Raw genomic sequence first — 19,461 nt, 5'->3', positions numbered from 1 at the left:
ATCTGTTAGGTGCTATCGCGGCATTTTATAAGGTCATATATAATGCCAACTGGAGCTAGGAAGAATAATATTCAGACCAGAAAGGGATATAAATCCCTACAAAATGCAGGCTTTCCTTCGTAAAAAGTGGTTTTGTCCTTTGTACTTTTTGCCTGTGCTCATGGCTGGGAGGCATGGCTGAGAGAGGGGGCACCAATACCGACTTCCTGAGGAAATGGAACTGAAGCCGACCTTGGCTGCGCTCCCACTCCCGTGTACAAGATTTCTACGCTGCCAAGTCCAGGGGAGCCCCTGAGGCCTGGTCTTCTGGGGAAGCTGGGATGGGAGGCTGCTTGAGACTCCTCTTAACACACAGGAGGCCTGGGCTTCATCCTCAGACCCGAAACAACAAAAGGGCAAACCCAGGGCCCATCTCCCCAACCCCCCGACTACTTGACAACGCCACAACGCGGCATACAAACTCCTGTCTCCAAGGATGATTTCTTCTTCTTCCCTCCAAACATCCTTTATTTGCGCATCTCCCATCTCATTTTTCTCTTGTGCCCACACCCCACCTGCCAAAGTCCTGCCTCTCCAATCCACACCTTAACGGCCCTCTTCCGGTATGACCCCTCTCTCCCTTCCCAGCGTCCTCAGTCCAGTTCAGGCCCCCATCACAGCTGTTCTGGACGGAGGGTCCCCTTTCTGGTCCTGCCTCCAGGCTCACCGCTGTAATCCATTCCCCAGGCAGCAGCCAGAGTGATCTTCTCACACTGATCTTAGACCAAGCAGCTCTCCTGTTCAAACATCATCTGTGGCTCCCAACTGCCCCAGGGATAAATCTCAAACTCCCAGATATCCTCTTCCGTATCTGGGCTTGTCCCTACTCCATCTTCACCATCACCTGCCAATCCATGCTCCCTGTCTTGTGTTAAGACCGTATTTCTTGCAATTTCCTTATAGCACTCAGGTTTCCATCTCAGTCCTGGCTGATCCTGTCCTAGCTCACACCCGTCCTTTAGGGCACGCTGTGAACAACAGTCCCTCCAGGAAGCCTTCCGGGAGAGCTCTGGGTTGGACCGGGTGCTTCTCTAGTATCACAGAACTGATAACACTGCATGGGAGAGAAATGCAAGTCTGCAGTCACACAGAAGTCCAACTATACACAGTCTTTTAACCGGCAGTGAGACCAGCCCCTGAGCGTGCGGACCCTGGTGACCAGCTCACGCCGGCAGGTCAGCCTAGGCACGGACACCTGGGGATAATTCACGTCTCCATCCAGACCAGGGGTCAGCATCCGTGAATCCTGGACTCGAGAGTCGTGACAGAGGAGCCTGGGGGGTGGTCTCTGGACTCACACATATTTACTTTCACTAATTCTCACTGAAATTAATTAATTCTCGCTTTCGATGTATGGGTGTGGCTGACGGATTGCAGTGGTAGCAGCTCCACCTGAGATTCTGACACCAACAGAGACAAGCAGCAGATGTCCCCCTGTCACACTGCTGTGGCAACAGATAACTCAAAATATTATTTGCGTTTGTCACTATTTTAAAATTACAGTAGTTGTTAGACCTGCTGCCAAATCGAGCTAATTAATGTGTTAATAAAAATGCAAATGCATTATTATTCCACAAATTTGTGGTCTACCTATGTATATTTTGATAGTTGCACTTTGATATAATTGATGGGCTTCGTCAGCCATGTTTTCTGTTTCTGTCTTTCTGCATTTCAAGATACTATTCCGAGATGGGAGGCACAGGTTTACCAGAAGCCAAAGGGCTCCAGGACAATGACCCTCTTCAGACTGACCTTACGCATAGCAAGGACCTGGTTCCCTCATCTTCCAATCTGGGAGGAAAAGCAGTGGCTAGGACATGATGAGATTTGCGAAAATGAACTGAGATTCCCTATTGGTCTACTTCATAGTTCATCTTTCTGTCATTACGTTTTCCCTTCATTATTTTGTTCCTTCTTTCCATCTCTCCATCATCCACCCACGAATCATGCATCCTTTCACCCATCCACCTACCTACCTTCCATCCACCTCCACCATCCATCCATCCACCCCCTCTCGCTCTGATCTATTCTAACGGGCTAAGAAATCAGCATCTCTGCACTCAGTGCCCAGATTCAGTTCTGTAGCTCAGACGGGGATGTGTGAAAAGAAGGGACCCGCTGTGCCATCTGGCTGTGGCCTGGTGTCTTTCAGAAGCCTAGTACAGAGTTCCCACTCCAGCTTCCGAGCCTCAGGATGTGGCCCGAATCCCAGGCAGGGCCTAGGCCTGTGCATATCCCTCGCTTACCAGACCCAGGAATGCTTGTTGCTTTCCAATGACCACAGAATGGCCAAGCCTCAAAAGAGAGTCCCAGGTATTACCAAGTCTACCTGCTGGATAGTGCAGTGGTCAGGAGGCTGGCGTGGGTCCGAATGCTGGCTCCTCCACTTACTGTGCGTGATGTTCGACAACTGACTTAACCTTGCTCCTTTCCGGAAGGTTTAAGGGAATCTTCTTCACGGGAAGGTCCAACAGGTTAATCAGTGGAAGGCACCAGCATGGTGGCTGGCCTAGTAAGTGCTCGGCCAGTCTCAGAAATTGTCATGCAGCCAGTTCCCCAAAGGAGGCAGAGGATTCAAACACTGGCATCAGAAACCCTGGGAAAGGGAACTAAGGAATGAATCAACAAACATCACTTTTCCAAAATGTTCAAGCCATTCATATCTACAATGCAAATCAAAACAGAAAGATACTGTTTTACCCATCTGCTTGTCAAAGATTATAAAGGCTGATAATCACCGTGCTTTTGAGCGGGGGAAACAGGAAATCGCATACACTCTGACAGACGTGATAGGGTCTTTGTGCAGGACAATTCAGCTATGCCTGTCAACACTTAATGTGCATACACCCTTTGCACCAGAATCCCAAACCCATTCACTTGTCCCACAGAGCTATACACTCAAACATGAAAGCTCATCTGTACAAGAATTGTGAGCAGCAGCACAGCTCAAAGCAAGAAAACAAAAAAGGAAGAATCTAGATGTCTACCCACAGGAAATCAATTGACTGGATGAGGAGATTTTTATTCATTCAATTCGTATTTTCAGAAAAGTTATAACTGGCAACAGACTTGGAAAAGACAAAAAGCTAACAGGAAGAATGACATGTACTAGTGGGCAATGAAAACTAACATACATATATTTATAAAGAGAGAGAGGAAAAAAATTGAATTATTATAAAATATCATTTATTAGATTTCTTTTCAAGGAAACAAGAAATTCCCACCGATGCATAAACATACAGGTTAATGCGCAAGGGAAAAATCTGGAAGAAGAAATAAAATCCCACCGCAGCAGTCACCTCTAAAGAACAAAGTCAGGGGTATAGGGACTGACTTGTCGTGATGTGTTCTTGTGCTCTGTTTTGCTTCATTGTGTGTCGGGGCTACAGTAAGTGCAGCAGGCTGTGTTCTCAGAAGGCCTCCAGAGCAGAATCCCCTCCCTCAGCTGCGACTGCCGGCACCTGGTCCAAGCCATCCCTGCATCTATGGCAGCAGCCCCACCCTTGACCATAGTAAGACAGCCGCCACCTGCCCAGCCCATTTGCAAAGATGGGCCATGTCCTTCCTCAGCTCAAAATCTTCCAAAGAATTCCCTGTGCAGAGTGAAAGCCAAGTCCTTTCTAAGTCTGACAAGGTCCTAATGATGCAGACAGACTCTCACCTCCATGTATCTCTCTCTCCCTCTCTCCCTTACTCACTTTGCTGTACAACAAACTCAGATTCTGCTGTACAACAAACATGCCAAGTTTATGCCACCTCAGGGCTTTTGCATTGGCTGCTCCCTATTCACCCATACATTGAGCAGGTTCATCCACGCATGCTTGCTAGGTCTCTGCTCAAACACTGCTGCCTGGAAATGTCCCCAGTAAAGCACAACCGTCCAGCCTGAACAAGCCTTCCCTGCCTCCCTTTCGTTAGTTCTTGTCACCATTTGACATAGCACAAAACAAAGTACCGTCTATTCACAAGGAGAGATCATGAGCGTGGAGACCAGCACAGTGTTCTTGGGTAGATCTCCAGCCCCTGAAACAGTATCTGGCACATAGAAATCACTCAATAAATATGTACCGAAGGACGTAATCGATAATATAATACAAAATGCTATTGATAATAGCAACTATGAAAAACAGATACAGAAAAGGACCTTGAGTCCCTTTCAAAAATATTTTTAAAAAATAAACCCTGTTTTCAAGCCACCCTCAGAGAGCAGGATGGGAGGAACCAGCATGGCAGAGCATGCAAACAGCCGGCGGCCAGAGGGCACAGAGTGGCCTTTGTGTCTAGCAGCTACTCTTACATAGGACTCTTTGATGGAGTCTGGGGAATAAACGCCAGACGGGTTCGAACCGTTACAGCGCCAGCCCCAAAGCCACAATGATTTCCAGGTGTCCCAGGGCCCATACCCTCCTGAGACAGAGCCACCACACAAGTCTGACACCCTGCCAAACCCCAGCCTGCTGTCCTTGAGGCGCCAGGGCACCAGGATGAAGCCCAGAACTCGAACCAGTGCCAGCTGTGCAAAGTGACCTAGTGAGACCTATGTCAAGACAAATAGATAAAAAGAGGTCGCTCAGTGAGGCTCTGGGGTCGTTCTCCAGCAATGCTAACTAAATGAATGAATGTAACTTTAGAACTTCCGGTGTGTCTTCATTACACACCCCACTGAAACCCTTGACACATGTATACTCCTGTGTGTAGAACCTCAGACCATATGAGGTCACTTGGGAGCAAAAACTCGAAACCCAACGACATCTTCAGGAGACGGTGCAAAAGCAGCTGTCACCAGCACCGTGTCATTACTAAAGTCAGGAGTCCCTGCTCTTGCAGGCGCTGAATGCCATAATCGCTTAGACCACAGTTCTGATGCCCGGCAGGGATGGCTCCCTAAGGGCCGTCTGGCCATCTGGAGATGTCTGTGAGAAGTGAGAGGAACCACTGGCGTCCACTGGGCAGGGGCTGGGGACACTGCTGAACACCATGCAGGGCACAGCAGAGCCCCCAGTATGCTATGGTACTGGAAAGTGAGCCCGCAGTGCCCAGGGTCAGCCTGTGGGCCTGGTCCACTGTGCACCTGAGACCCAGAGGACTTCAGACCCCATCCGTCCTGAGACGCCAGGGACCTGTCTAATGAAGGAAGGGGGGCAGCACCCCTGGTGGGGCTGTGGGGAGGCCCCATTCCAAGGGGGCAGCTGGGAGACAGCATGGCACTGCCTGGGGTCAGGAGATTCAGTGTGGTTTTACACTCCAGGTGTTCAAAACTCCTCCAACTCCACTACCCACAAAGAACCATTACAGAAACACGTTCTCAGGCCACAAGGAGCCCAAGCGCAGGCCCGAGTGAGCAGGTGGACTTCGATGGCCTCGCTCTGGCTATAGGACTGTGTGATGGGAACATCACTGCCTGCCTTGTACCTGGTACCTGACCATAATAAGGGCAGTGCACGTGGATACCGCTCATCTAGCCAAGAAGTCTCTTCCACCCCTTTTGGAGGTGGAGGCTCTTCCTTCGGTACGGAGCAGCTGGGTTTCTCCTTGGCAGGACAGTGGCTCTACATTTCTGTCCTTGATCCCACCCATCTGGTCTCTGCTTCCCCCTAGATGCCCTCTTCCCGGGGACAGGCAGGGGCTACAGTTACCAGAAGAAGCAAGAGGGATGTCATTACCCACGAGATGTTCTTTTTCAGGAGGGCAACCAAACCCTACCAGGAGGGGTGCTGGGCTGGAGAAGCAGAGACACTGACCCTCCCAATTGGCTCTCAAAACCACCAAGAGAGGCGGTGGCACTTCTGAGAAATCAGATTCAAATACTACGGCAGTTGTCATTTCCTGCAGTGTGACAGGGGAAGGAAAAGGAGAGTCCATGAAGGACTTGCTTGCTGGCAGCAACGACCTGCCTTTTCTTTCTGTCTGAGCCAGGCTCCCAGGAAGACACTGAAGCCTGTTTCCCTCCTCTCCCACAGCCTCCAGCCCTGCCCAGATGAAGAAGCCCTTTATGGCCTCGTGGCTGGTGGCAGGCAGAGGGGTGTGAGCGAGTGACAAGACTCAGAGCAGCTGTCTCCTGCCTGGAGCACCTCTCTGCACACCCGTGGTCTCCAGACACTTTCATAGTGCAAGGCTATTCAGCATGGTTGTTTCGTGGCTCTGTTTTGGGGAGGGAGTTGTCATAAATAAACAGCCAGATCCTCCCTCCAGAAAATTTCACAGGTTCCCTCTGAAGAGCTTCACGCTCCCCTGGGCTCCATCCAGGACTTGCCCTCAGTGGGAAGACCTTGTGGTATTGAAACGTGGCAAGGATGACAGTGACTCATCCTGAAAAGTCCCACTGACAGTGCTACACCATCAAAGGAAGTATGGGGGGGGGAGTGTGAGAGGCAAAGATGCCACTGTCGTGCTAAGGGATCTTAGAGGAGATGCCACAAAGAGGGGAACAAACAAGGAGGGTGTTGTGCCTCAGATCAGTCATGGAAGGAGCTGTCATCACCATGGGCCTGGGAAGGAGGAGGAGAGAAGCTGGGGCCACGGGAGGGAAAAGTACCCTGCACCTCCAGGGGCCCAGGCAGTGGAAGTCCACGATGACAAAGAAGTTCAGCCGGGGTGGGGAAGGGAGAGGAGGGCAGAGAATTGTCTGACAGGCCAAGGACTCCAACAGGGGCCAGTCAGTGACACAGGTACAAAGAATCCAGGTAGGACTGTGGATTTTCCACTGAGTGTCACCCTCTGGTCACCAGCAACCATGCGTTTCTAAGGTGGACCGCCACTGCAAAAGAGCCACCCAGAGGAAGGCCTTCGGGCAGCACCGTGAGTCAGGACACAGCGGGACCAGCGCTGGTCAGCCATCCGCGCCTGCTTGTGCTTGTCTCACATAAGAGATGAGTCACTGCAGGGATGCACACAAGGGCGGAACCCTTGGCCACTCAGAAGCTTGAAGGTGGTGGACAAAGTCCTCAGCCATTTGATGCCACACTGTCTTCATCTTCAAAGGAGGGAGCAGAGCTCCTCCCCCAAGGGCTGCTGTTGTGACCAGAAGGGGTCACATGTACAAAGCACTTAGAACAGCCCGAAGCACACAGAAGACAGGCAACAAACACCACAGCAAGTGGCACCTATGGTCCTCTGTGGCTCTCCAGTGGCACCAGTCTGGGCTCCATCTATGGGATTTTATGTCCTTTCTACTCCTGGGTTCTCATAATGCTGCTATATGGTGCGAAAGGAATTTACTTGGGTGAATTACTCTGGGAACCAGAACCTGCAAAGCCAGCCCATGTTTTCTAGCACCAGAACATCTCTTTTAAGCTCTGTGGTGTGCACAGCCCTGTCTGGAAAACTCCATGGACAGGGGAGCCTAAGCCTCAAAGATCCTGGCATGTGTAACGCTAATGCCAAATGTCAGTGGTGCCACCTGATGCTCACAGGTTCATGCAAATCCAGACACACGGCTTTGTCACTCCGCTGCCAACTCCCCAGCCTTCTGCCTCAGTGCCTGCAGTGCACGGGTGATGCCTTGTGCTAGAGGAACACCCCAGGGTGCCACTGCTCTGCGGTCTGTGTGCAGGGCAGACTCTGGCACAGCCTGGAGCCTCCGCTGGAGTCCCATGGAGGGACACGTGCGCCCAAAGCCATCTGCTGGGGGTGCCGGGTGAGTGACCCACGTCTACACCTAACCTGCGTCTGTGTTAGTCAGCTTTCCATCATGGTGACAAAATACCCGAGATAAACAAGTTGGAGGAGGAAAGGTTTACTTTGGGGTTATGATGTCAGAAGTTTCAGGCTGTGGTCAGCCAGCTCCATTGCTTTCGGCCTGAGTCATGGCAAACATCACAGCGAGGGGCAAGGCAGAGGAAAGTGGCTCACGTCGGGGCAGCCAAAAAAAAGCAGTGAGAGAGAGAGAGGGCCAGAGAGGAAAGAGCTGGGCCATGGTATAGTCTTCAAAAGTACACCCCGACTCACCCACTCTGAGCAGCCCAGCCTCCTAACAGCCTGTTCCGCTACAAACTCATCAATGGATCAGTCCTCAGATGGGTACAGTACCCTCACAATCCAATCACCTCCCCAAAGCCCACCTCTGAACTCATGAGGCTTTTGGGGAGTATTCTGTACCTAAACCATTGTATCTGCATCCATACCTAATCCATATATGCAGTCTACGACTCTATCTGTATCTATATCTAATCTACTCCACAGCTATAAACATATCTAATTCATATCTACCTCTACATTTAATTACAGGTATCTGCTCTTGTATCTAGTATAGTTTACATCCGTACAAAGATCTGTACTGGGTCCACCTCTATATCCAATGTAGAAAGAATCCACACCCACGCTGGATCAATATCTGCATCATGTCTATGTTTATATATTTTTGCTACTGGTAACTGAGCAACACAGCAGTGAGGGAGACAGGTTTCATCTGTAACCTGGCTAGGAGCAGGCTGTACCACTGACTATATTAAAAGGAAATGTGGTCTCTCTGGGCTTTAGTTGAGCCATCTGCAAAATGGGGCTGTGATTAGCACCTGTCTCGTGGAGTTGTGTTTCCTGACACATGAAATCTAAACTGCCAGCTTCACATCCCTTCTCCATTTGCCACCTGTTGCACACATAACTTCATGCCTTGGGTTCTCACCTGTGAAATGAGCATGACAATAACACATTCCATACGGGACAGGGGTGAGACATGGATGAGAGGACCCATGTAAAAAACTTCCTTAGAAGTGTATCTGACAGGTATATTCTATGACTTGGTGAATACTCGCTAAAAGTACCAGACTCATAGGACACATATAATATCTGGTTCCTGTCTCAAAATAAACATACAGTATATCCAAAGAATGGGGTCACTGCCTACACAAACAAGAGCTGTAAGTGTTCTGAGTTAAGGGCTAACCTCAGATGTCCAGAGTCTTAGGTGAAGTCTGTTCCCACCAAGCACAGAAGGATGGTGATCTCAACACGATCTATTTTTTCACACAATGCCTGTGGCTGGCTGTGCTTTGGGAACTGGCTGGCTATTTGTGGAATGCTGCCTCATGTCCCTCACCCTGAGTCATGCAGACTAGAAAGGAGTCCATGGCTCCGGGACCGCAAAGCACCCCCAGAATGGTGCCGTGGTCCAAGTACAGCCTCCCTGTTGAGCAAGCCAAATCCCTACCCAGGCGATGGTCCAGCCGGCCACCTCCCTGCCTCCACCAGGGCTAATTAAAGACCCACAAAATCAGAGCCAGTGGAAAAAAAAATCATGGCAGAGTGACCTGGCCTGTCCACAAACCAGCCTCATCTGTCCAGAGGAGCAGCTGCCCCAAGGAAGCAGCCGGGCTGAGCAGCAGTTTGGTCTCGCCTCCTCTCAACAGATGCTGGGGGCCATAAGAATTAATGGGCTGGAGACTCAGGTAGGAGCCGTTCAGAAGCTCCCTGATTACTCTCCAAACCGCTCTCGGTGGAGAAAAAGGTTAATCGAAGCCTAGCGCTGGAAGAGAGGCAAGGAGGCAGCAATCACTCCATTTAATCCTGCGAGTGGGGGAAGAGCTTTCAGAGAAAGTTCACACAAAGGAGGACAAGGCCTGGGCCGGAGAGAGAAAATGTCTAAACACAAGACGCTCGAAAGAGCTGTGCCTGCAGACCAAATGGTCAAGCCCCTCAGCACTCAGGCCAAGCAGCTACATTTTTAGTTTTATTTATTTGGCAGTGCTGAGGATGGGCCCAGGGCCTCCCGCGTGCTAGGCAAAACTTGATTACTGAGCTACACCCCAGGCCTAGTTTAGTTCTCTTTGCAAACTCTGTATGTTCTAGGAACTACCGAGGCACACATCTCTGTGGAAATCATCTCTTCGGTTGAAACCTTCCCCCGGAATTACCCAGCAAGCCTCACCACTGAGGGACGCTGAGCACAAGCCTGTGAGCGTGACGGTCGCTGGTGCAAAAGGTCACTGTCAATGCAGACACAGACATGATGGGAACGTGTGTGTCATGGCTGGAGCCTGGAGTCTGAACAAAGCCTGACCTTCACTAGGGAAGGTGACCTTTGAACATAAAATAGAAAATAACAGGGAAGTCACCACGACATGGCTAGAAGCGTCTTTGTAACATGAACTACTACAGAGCAAATGAGGTATACCAGGGTGTCTCAACCTGCAAACCACTGCTATTTGAGGCTGGACGGTTCCTCCCTCATTCTCCTGTGTGGCATCCCTCACCTACATCCACAGATGCCAGGAGCACCTTCTGTCTGCAAAGTGCAACAATCAGAAACTTCTCTAGTCATAGCCAAAGGCCCCCTAACAGGGAAAGTCAGCCTGGTTGAGAACTACTGGTTGATACTGAAGTTTCAGTTCAGCTGAGTACAGACCATGAATTAGCTAATGACAATCATTAGCTGGATTACTGACATCAGCCCTACAGGAGCCTAACACTGCTAAGATCTGAACCTCCCCTGACCTATCCAAAGGTTCCCAGTGGACAGCAATGACCAAATGGCCCTAAATTTAAGGCCCTGAAATCCCTCTTCCTTCACCGTTACCCGTCAAGGTAAATTCTTCTTCATCTTGGCATAATAATGTTGCAAGGACTTCAAAGGAGTTTGAAGGAGCCAACACTTTAATTGATTCTAAGGAAAACAGGCATTATTTTTATAGCAACCCAGACATAACATGCAAAAATTTCAGAACACTACTCTTGCCATGTCCTGCCAGGGCTCACTCTTTCTGTGCGAACTGGCAGTTTGAATCTCCCCTGCGGAGCCCAGATCTCTGCTCCTGAGACACTTTATGAATGAATCTCTCCCACCCTTCCCACTCTCACAGGCACGCCTGTCTTTCCATTCACTTTTTGCTGCCTGAAATTAGGGACACGTTCGTTTGCACGATTCCCACCTGACTCCTCCAGCAGGAAGGGAGGCCTCCTGTCTCGTGCACTGCCGTACCCTCATCATCCAGCTCTCCCATGCCTGGCCCCTGCATGCAATAGAGCCGCCCAGTACTGTGTACTGCAGAAGCAATGTGATAAATGGATTTGTATACATAGACTTCTTAAAACATTACTCGTCTTTCATACTCGCTGCTCATTTTCTATATCAGCCGTGTTGCCACTCCTCATGGCCCGGCAACAACTTTCAGTAATGTGAACGAATGTTACTCCCTCCTCCTATCCACCCAGCTACCTGATGGGAGAAACTCAGGCACCTAGTTAGTTTTGAAAACTTAGAGTCAGCTCGCCTCCTGATGCCCTCCATCTTCAGGTCCTGAGAGGGATCTCAGTGTAAATGAAGTCTATTTCCTTCCAAGTGGGGCTCACTTCACAAACACCCAGACTGACAAATCTTTACTCTACAAGAGCTCCTTTATTACAACTTCCCAGGTATCTGCGTGTTTGAGCAGAAACCATGAACTAATTGTCAGAGAAGCTGTTGAGTAAGGGTGTGGCAGAAGAGCTAAAGTTAAACGACGAGAGGCCATGCCAACTGACGTGCATTCAGCAACGATAAACCCTCTGGAGGATCCAGGAGAAAGAAACTCAAACAAGCATTCAAATTTATCAAAACACTGTTGATGGGCACAGAGATGTTTTATCTTTTGTTGGTCTAAAATAAATGTTCTTGTGAGTCTACTGCCTAAGCTATTTTATCCACAAGCCTTGTAGCAACCTGTGCAAAGTATCCTGCCTGCCTTCCTGCCTGCCTGTCTGTCCATCCTTTCACCCACCATCCATCTGCCTTGTACCCCCCCCCACATAACTAAGTATACATGTGGCTACTTCTGCTGAGCATTCCGGCTCTCTGTCTACCCATGGACCTTGGGGTGCAAATCTTCAGCCTCACCTGAGCATTAACAGATTATTCTACAAGTCAAGACAATTTTATTTTTTGGCAAAAGAAAACAGAGGTCACCCAGAGAGATTTGATGTTCTGAGACCCGGCTCTTGGCACCTGTCAACGCTATGTGCCTCCTGTGTTGCTGTGGGCGAGTTTCCTGGACCTCTCTGACCCTTAGGTCCCTCATCGGGAGACAGAGCATGGAAAGAGCAGCTACAGAATCGGGACACCTGAGAATTCAATGGGAAAAGCCAACTCTTGGTGAGAGAGAGATGTCAGTGAGGGTGAAGACAATGATAAGACCATGTAAATTCATACTCCTTGCAAACTTTGAGGCTTTTTTTCCTTTCCTTTCATTTGTGGGTCAGCTGGTTCCAAAGACTCGTCACTGTGAAGACTCGGGGCTTCCTGGGTACATCCCTGGGGGTGGCCTACTGCGGGGAAAGGTGACACCAGAGATTTAAACCTTTTTCTGCTTCCTCATTCTATTAATCTGGCCATTAAGCACAGAGAGTCCTGCAGATACCAACAGATGCATAGCTCCACTGTGCAAATGGCAGAGAGCATTAGGGAATTCCTCGGCAGCAACTCGTTCATCTCCCCCAGCTCACAACAGCTGCATGAAGACAGATTAACCAAGCACTGGCTGAGGAGCAGCGTAGTCAGTACTAGGGGGAGCGAGGGCATGAAAGAGTGGGTGCTGGTGCCCAGGGTCCATGCAGGCAGGGCTGAGCAAGCTCATGTGTGACGACACTAGGACATTGTTCTCAGTGACTCCCAGCGGGGAAGCCCACCTGAGAGCCCCAGGACGGATCAGGCAGCGGAGAGGAAGTGGGAGCTGAGCCCCTGCACAGACCTCATGTGCCATGTCACCTCAGCTTCTTCCAAGCTGTCACATCTCTTGCCTTGCTTTTGGGACACGGGTAACATTTGGGACACCAGTTTCTGACAGAAGACCTCGTCCTGCCCCTTTTCTTGGCCTGCCTGCAGGCAGCAGAACAGGCTCCCACTGCTCACCCCACTGCAAGCTGAGACCCAGCCGGAAGTCAGCCCTGGCCACAGGCTTTTCCTAGCAGCCACACAAAGAACATTTGCACTCTGGTTGGGTTCCAGCATCTGTTTAGCATGGGAAATCAGAACCAAAGAAAAAAAAAAATATCCCACAGCTCCCCAAAGACCAGGAACCAGAAGAGACCAAGGAGTGTTGTTTGGTGACAAATTGAGTCATTTCCCCAAAGGCATGGCACGGATGTGGAAAGTGTACCTCGTGCCACCGCTGGCTGCGGATGGAGGCTGAGGTCCCATGGGCTAACAGATAGAGCTTTAAGAGAAGTCATTGTGTAGGACAAGCTATCACTCTTATAAAGTGATGGCCAAAGCCATGGCATGTGACTGCTCTTTCCAGTGGTGGCTTAGAAGGGCTGGCATGGTCTGTCCAGAGTGAAGGATATGGGAAGGTCAGGGACAGAGCCAGTCTGGGGGCAGCTGCTCAGTCTCGAGGACAAGACTGGGCTCCCAGAGTTCTGGACACAGACTGTTTGCCCCTGGATTTTCCTGAGCCTAGTTAGTCTTCCAGGGAAGGGCTGATCAAGATGCAAAGAGCCACCATTTACAAACATACCCTGAAAGTTCTCTAGTAATCCTTTGGGTAAGACAGGGCAGGGTCTGGAAGCAAACGTTTTCCAAAGTGCAGCACACAAACCTCTGGGGTACATTGAGATGGCTTGAGATGGCACTCAGAGGAACATTTTCAGTTTAATGCTTACCTTAATGCTCTGCCCCACCCCAAATGTAACTAGCACTTCAAACCCATGAGTCATGGATATCACTACTTGAAATGGTGCTTTTCCGCCTGGACACCATGGAATCTGGGGTGGATAATGCCTTCCTGGGGACAGTTGCTCCATGCCTGAGAGACTGAGCAGCAACCCCGGTCTCTAGAAATAAACCATGCTCCCTACAACCAGGCAAGACAACCCCAAATGCCTCCAGACATTGCCACATATCCTCCAGGGGTCAAAATCACCCCTACTTGAGAGCCATTAGCTTAGGACAGTCTATCTCTTAAAGGAAAGTTAGTTCAGTTAGGGAAAAATGTGTCTCCAGGTAACTTACAAAGCAGGTGAAACTGACATGTGCAAACAATGGCAAAGGGGTGTGTGAATAATGGGAGAATGGGAAAAACCAGAGTGGAGGACGGCCCAGTGGCAGTAAGAAGAGACTGGACCCTTTATTCTCTCACAGTCACAGCCTCTGTGTGTCGTGCCAGGACCACAGCCTGGTGACCCCTGGGGCTGACAGATCCACTGGGGAACAAGAGGGCAGGCTGTCCCCACAGCTTCTGGCACTCCTGATATTCTGGCCACTGTGAAGCAGGATAGGTTTGTTCCTCCCCTCATCCCCCTTGGGGAGGCCCAAGCAGAGATGCCAGGGACAGACAAGGACTCCAGGAGGAGGGAAGGGAGAAGGAGGCAGGTGGTCTCTGCTAGTATGCTCCAGAAATCTCTAAGGAGCTGTTATTCAGCCTCGAAGTGTTCAAATAGCTTTGAGTGCATCTGACACTTGAAAAGTGTTCACCGTGGGGCGGAAGGCAGCCCATCCTATCTTTCTTGTCTCTTTACTGTCTGGTCAACTCAGACACAGAGATAATGAGATGATCTACCTAGATATGTCCCCATCAAATCCAACAGGAAAGGCAAAAGTCCAGCTGGTTTAAAAAACTAACACAAGCCCTTAGTGTGTACCCCTGACTTTATAGACGTTATTTTCTATAGACATCATTTCCTGTGGTTCTCACAAGAGCCCAGCGGGGAAGGGGCACCATCTCAGCGGCAGCACTCCTGAGGCAAAGAGAGCAGGTCTGGGGCCCCACCGATGCTTCAGGCCTGGAGGACACAGGACTAGATTCTACCTGGGTTGACGGATGCAAAGGCATGTGCTGAGAGCTGCTGCACTCAGGCCCCCAGGCGAGCAGACAGCAGACAGAAGGGCCAGGGCACCCTCACTGGTCCCACGGGTCACGATCCCCACATGGAAACACCACTGCCTATGCGAGCAGACAGAAGGCTCCAACTTCCTGTCCTGACAGTTGGGTCCTGCTGCCTACACTGCCAAGGAGTAAAGTCCTCCAACTTCAAAACCAGAAGAGAGCAACATCTTCTCTTTCCACATCTCACTTTTATCTCATCATTCCCTTTGAATTTACCTCCTTGCGATTGCTGGGAAAGAGCAAAGGATGGAGGGCAACTCAGAAGAGACTGTTACTGTTCTTGCCCCAGTGATGCATCCATGTACACACACACACACACACACACACACACACCCAGAGAATTACACACACATGTGCATACTCAGCCAGAGTGTGCGTACACATGCCTATGTACCCACAAACCCAGACGGGGCAGGGAACAGCCTTAGCATGCCAATGAAGCCCTTCTGGGCCATGAAGCCCAGAGGTAAACACACAGTCAATCCCTGGAGAGCTTGTCCTGGAGCACCAAGGTGCAGAGAGGTGAAAAAGACAATGGGAAATACTCACCTGGGTCTCCAAGGTGATCAGCAGACTTGGGTGTGGATCCTGTGGGAAGAAAGGAGAAAACACTCGTAAGTGGCAAGGTGAAAAGTTAACTTCTAAGCATCATTTTTGAACAAAGCTTGATTTTCTCAGTGCTCAAACTCTGGGATCTACCGAACGTTAGCGCAAGAACATCTTGGACCAATCTGCTCCCTCTCTGCCCCCAACACTTCTTCCCACACCCCAAAGGTGAAAGAAGCCCAAATGTGTACACCCTTGAAGCAGAGGACAGAAAACAAGAAATGCAAAGAAAGCTGAGAAGCACCATCCCCGTGTATCTCCAGAAGCCTTCAAATCATCAGTATGAAGAATTCGGGTCCTTAAGAAGATTACAAAGAAACCTGCAAGAATACAAAAGCCTAGGGCCGGGGATTTAGCTCAGTGGTTCTGGTGCCTGCCTAGCAAGCACAAGGGCCTGAGTTCAATCCCTGGTACATTAAAAAAAAAAAAAAAAAAAAAAAAAAAAAATACAAAAACCTGATTCAGGGCAAGGCCATCAGGTTTGGACTGATCTTGGGAAGAATGAAGGAAGAAATGAGAAGGAGAAAGAAAAAGAGGGGATTAATTCCTGGTGTGAACAGCACATTCAAAGAGCCCAGGAAGATCCTTTGAGGACAGAGGCGCCAGAGAAACATCCTAGTCATTTACTCCCCACAAAAGCCAAGTGACTGGGAATGCTGGGTGGCAATGTCCCGGATCAGTAAGCATGAACACTTTGGGTTGAGGAGGGACAGGGAGGGACAGGAGGAGGAAGACGGGTGGGGAAGGTGGTGGTGTTCAGTGAGTGGTTTCCGAGGAAAACAGGAAAGCCAACACATAAAAGCTGTTTTCGTTTGCACTGTGTCTGCTCCCAACTTAACCATCCTGGGTTCCGGATTCCAGCCAAACAACTGTAAGCGGCTGCTTACAAAGAATGAGCATGATTTTAGGACTCTGAAGTAGAAATCCATCTGACGCTCAGCTTTATCCTGACAGATTTTCCAACACAAGTTTTATGGGAGCCATGCAAATTAGCACCAGCCCAGGGCCTATATCACACACAAGAAGGAAGCCAAAGGTTTCTAAATTCCTGCTGTAGGTGAGCTGCCACTTGCTTTCTTGATGCGTGTTCTTCACCATCATCATCATGATGCCTAATTTGGATGAGCAGAAAAGATGTGATTGCAGACACATTTTGAACTCTGGTCAGTGCTGGCCTTTCTTTTAAGGCGGAGGATTCATCTGGACACAGTCACGACACAGTCAGGGAGCACCATAGGGATGGCGACAGGGAGAATCCTGGCTCTTACCTGTTACTCATTAAAAGCACAGTTCATGTTTCCTTCTGTGACAGTCAGGGACTAAAAACAGTTTTGCTAAAAATCTGTCTCTTCGTTCAGGTCTAGAGATGCCCAGTAGGCAACTATCAGCAGAACAAATTTGACCTTCATTTCGTATTCTTTGCTACAGTAAATCCTGGGACAAGTCCCTTCTCGACCCTGCATAGGGGCATTTGATCATCTAGGGAGTTTCTCCAGAGGCTGGCCAGACAGAATCGCTAAGCCCTGAACTGATGTGATCTCATCCACCTTGAAGACTCAAGACACCACAATAAGAGGTTTACAGGGACATTCAACTATTCCCAGAAGTCTCCAGCCACTGTCCTAAACCTGTGATCACCTGGATTCCAGGAAAAGCAGAGCCCCACATGCCTGAAAGCACCACCAACAGAGACAATCCTTTCCTGGGAACCAATCCAATTCTTAGCCAGGACTCCAGAGCTATAAAGCCAGGACTGAGACAATAATCACCAGGACCGCAGCATACCAGCTGGACCTTAAAAACTGGCCTCCCGTATCTGTGGGTGAGCCAGTCTGAACCCCTGTACTCCCTCCACCTACTCAAGCTGGAGTCTGCTCCTATCGTCCTTCTAACTTAGCAACTTTGCAATTAAAGTTTTTCTTTTCCTATAAATTTGTGCTTTAGTTTTAATTTCCATTCGTACTAAAGCAAGGGCCCACACTCACTGGCAACAATGTTTCCCCCCTTCTACTTGGTAGTCCAGTCCCTAGTCCTTCTACGCTGGTATTGCTCCAAGGAATTTTCCCGAGAACACCTCTCTCATGCTCACATTCCCCAGGCATTAAACTCTCCTCAACCCCAGGAAAATTTTGAGGGGAGCATTTTTACCTCTCTCCCCTTATCAAACATTAGCCCAAAAAGAACCTGGAGAAGTCAGAAGGAAACAGTTCAAGCCTCTCTTTAAATGCTCACCACTTCCTCCACAAAGGTGAAATGACAACTGCCATCAGTGAGAAGTCCGCTTTTAGGGATTAGCATGCTCGCTCTTTTAGCCACCCTTCCTGAGACATGCTTGTGTTAGTCAGCTTTTCATTGCCGTGGACTACGAAATAACTAAGAAAAACAGCCTACCGAAGGAAAGACTCATTCTGGATCATGGTTTCAGAGGTTTTAGTCCGTGGCCAGCTGGCTCCATTATTTTGAGCCTGTGGAGGGGCAGCACATCATTTCAGAAGGGTGTGGCAAAGGGAAGCTGCTCACCTCATGGTACTCAGGAAGTAGAGGGAATACGAGAGCCAGAGAGGAAGAGCTAGGCAGCAGGTAAAGTCCCCAAGATCATGCCTCCGTAGTCCACTCACTTCAACTACACCCTTCCTGTTTCCATCATGTCTCAAAAAGCCATCAAATGATGGTCTCATCACCTTCCAAAGGCTCCACCTCTGAACACAAAGATTGGGGGGTCATTTTGGATCAAAACCATGACAAACCTCTACCCAGCTCCCTCATCACTCATGTGTAGGAGGAGTTAGCCTTGTACTTCTCAGTTCCAGGTTAAGCAAGCACGAAGGCAGGGACCGGTTTAATCTCTGGGAAGCAAGATCATCCTTCTGTGCTTGTGGGTCCTTCTTATGACTGGCATGGTATCAGACCTTGTGCATGCTGCTTAGTGATCAAGAACACACAGCCTGTGATCTTCATGTCACTGCCAGTCTGTGGCTGTGTCTGTCCATCTGTCTTTTTACTCAGATCCCACCATCTAGATTTTAATTAGAAAATCAGAAGCTGCATCTCAGCCTCAAAATTAGCCTAATTCTCAAAGCCAACTCCTAGCAAAGCACTGCACTGGGGTGTTGGGTGCCTGCCCAGATTAATTAAGCTGTTCTTCACAGCCCATTTGGCTATTGTTTGGGGCTTATGCTTCATTGCTCAGAATCCCAGGATGGTAAAGAGAGGGGAAGGGTTTCCTGAAACCCCAAGAACAACTTCACTGGAAAAGACTTTCCTTGGAAATACCTGTCAACTTTATTGACAAAACCAAGAGCCTGGTCCCTTTATGCTGTGAAGCACTGGCTCTTTATTTTATGTTCCAAGGTCACAAACCCTGTGGGTGCACCGTCAGGGGTCCAAGATTTACCAAAAAGCTTCTCGAAGACAAAAGAACAAGAGCTACCTATTTAGCATCTTAATTAACCAGCCAGAAAGAGGATAAAGTAGTCACAAGGGGCCATATCATTAACACTTACAGTGCACTTGCCAACAAAATTTTGTTCTTCTCTCTGAGAGCACAGTGGAAATGTAAGGCTCTCCCCGCAGAGGCTCAGGCCAGAGGATTCAAGGTATGACTGTATATCTGTGAGGTCTCACTTTCAGCAACATCCTCCTTAATTGGAAAGGCTAACGAAGTGGAACTGGGTCAAGGATGCTGTCTGCCTAATCCATCGTGTCTGTCTAAATTGGGATTCTTAGGTTTACAGTAGAGTAAATTCCTGTCTGTCAGAGGGAAGGCTCCCGGAGACCAGAGGGAATTTGCAGCAAGCCTGCCTGCTCCAATGGAGTGTGTACAGAATCTTAACGTGGGTGCCAGGAACTGTGGAACCTCTGACGGCAAAGGAGGCCCTTTCGGACCATCTTCTGCAGTGACCAAGTTGGGGAAGTCGAATGGGGAACTAGAGAGACAGGAACTAGTGGGCCTCCTGGAGCCACGCCCTCTGGTCACATGACTTTGCAGTTCTTTAGGTGAGCTTCTCTACCCCTTTGCAGCTTG

The 19,461-nt window shown here is 49.4% G+C and overlaps 1 protein-coding gene across 2 annotated transcripts in view; it reads right to left on the bottom strand.

Moving 5' to 3' along the window:
• Positions 1-19,461, bottom strand: part of Xylt1 (xylosyltransferase 1) — a 296,956-nt gene that overhangs the window by 181,755 nt on the left and 95,740 nt on the right. For both annotated transcript variants that reach the window (XM_010610763.3, XM_033758755.1), the window contains one exon: positions 15,381-15,419. In XM_010610763.3, coding sequence (XP_010609065.1) covers positions 15,381-15,419 — 39 coding nt within the window. The remainder of the gene's footprint in view (positions 1-15,380; positions 15,420-19,461) is intronic.

Source organism: Fukomys damarensis, unplaced genomic scaffold (genome assembly GCF_012274545.1).
Source record: "Fukomys damarensis isolate Sample0158 unplaced genomic scaffold, DMR_v1.0_HiC HiC_scaffold_34, whole genome shotgun sequence".
Lineage (NCBI taxonomy): Eukaryota > Metazoa > Chordata > Mammalia > Rodentia > Bathyergidae > Fukomys > Fukomys damarensis.
The sequence above is the reverse complement of the archived record's forward strand: the minus strand, read 5'-3'. Positions and strand labels throughout refer to the sequence as shown.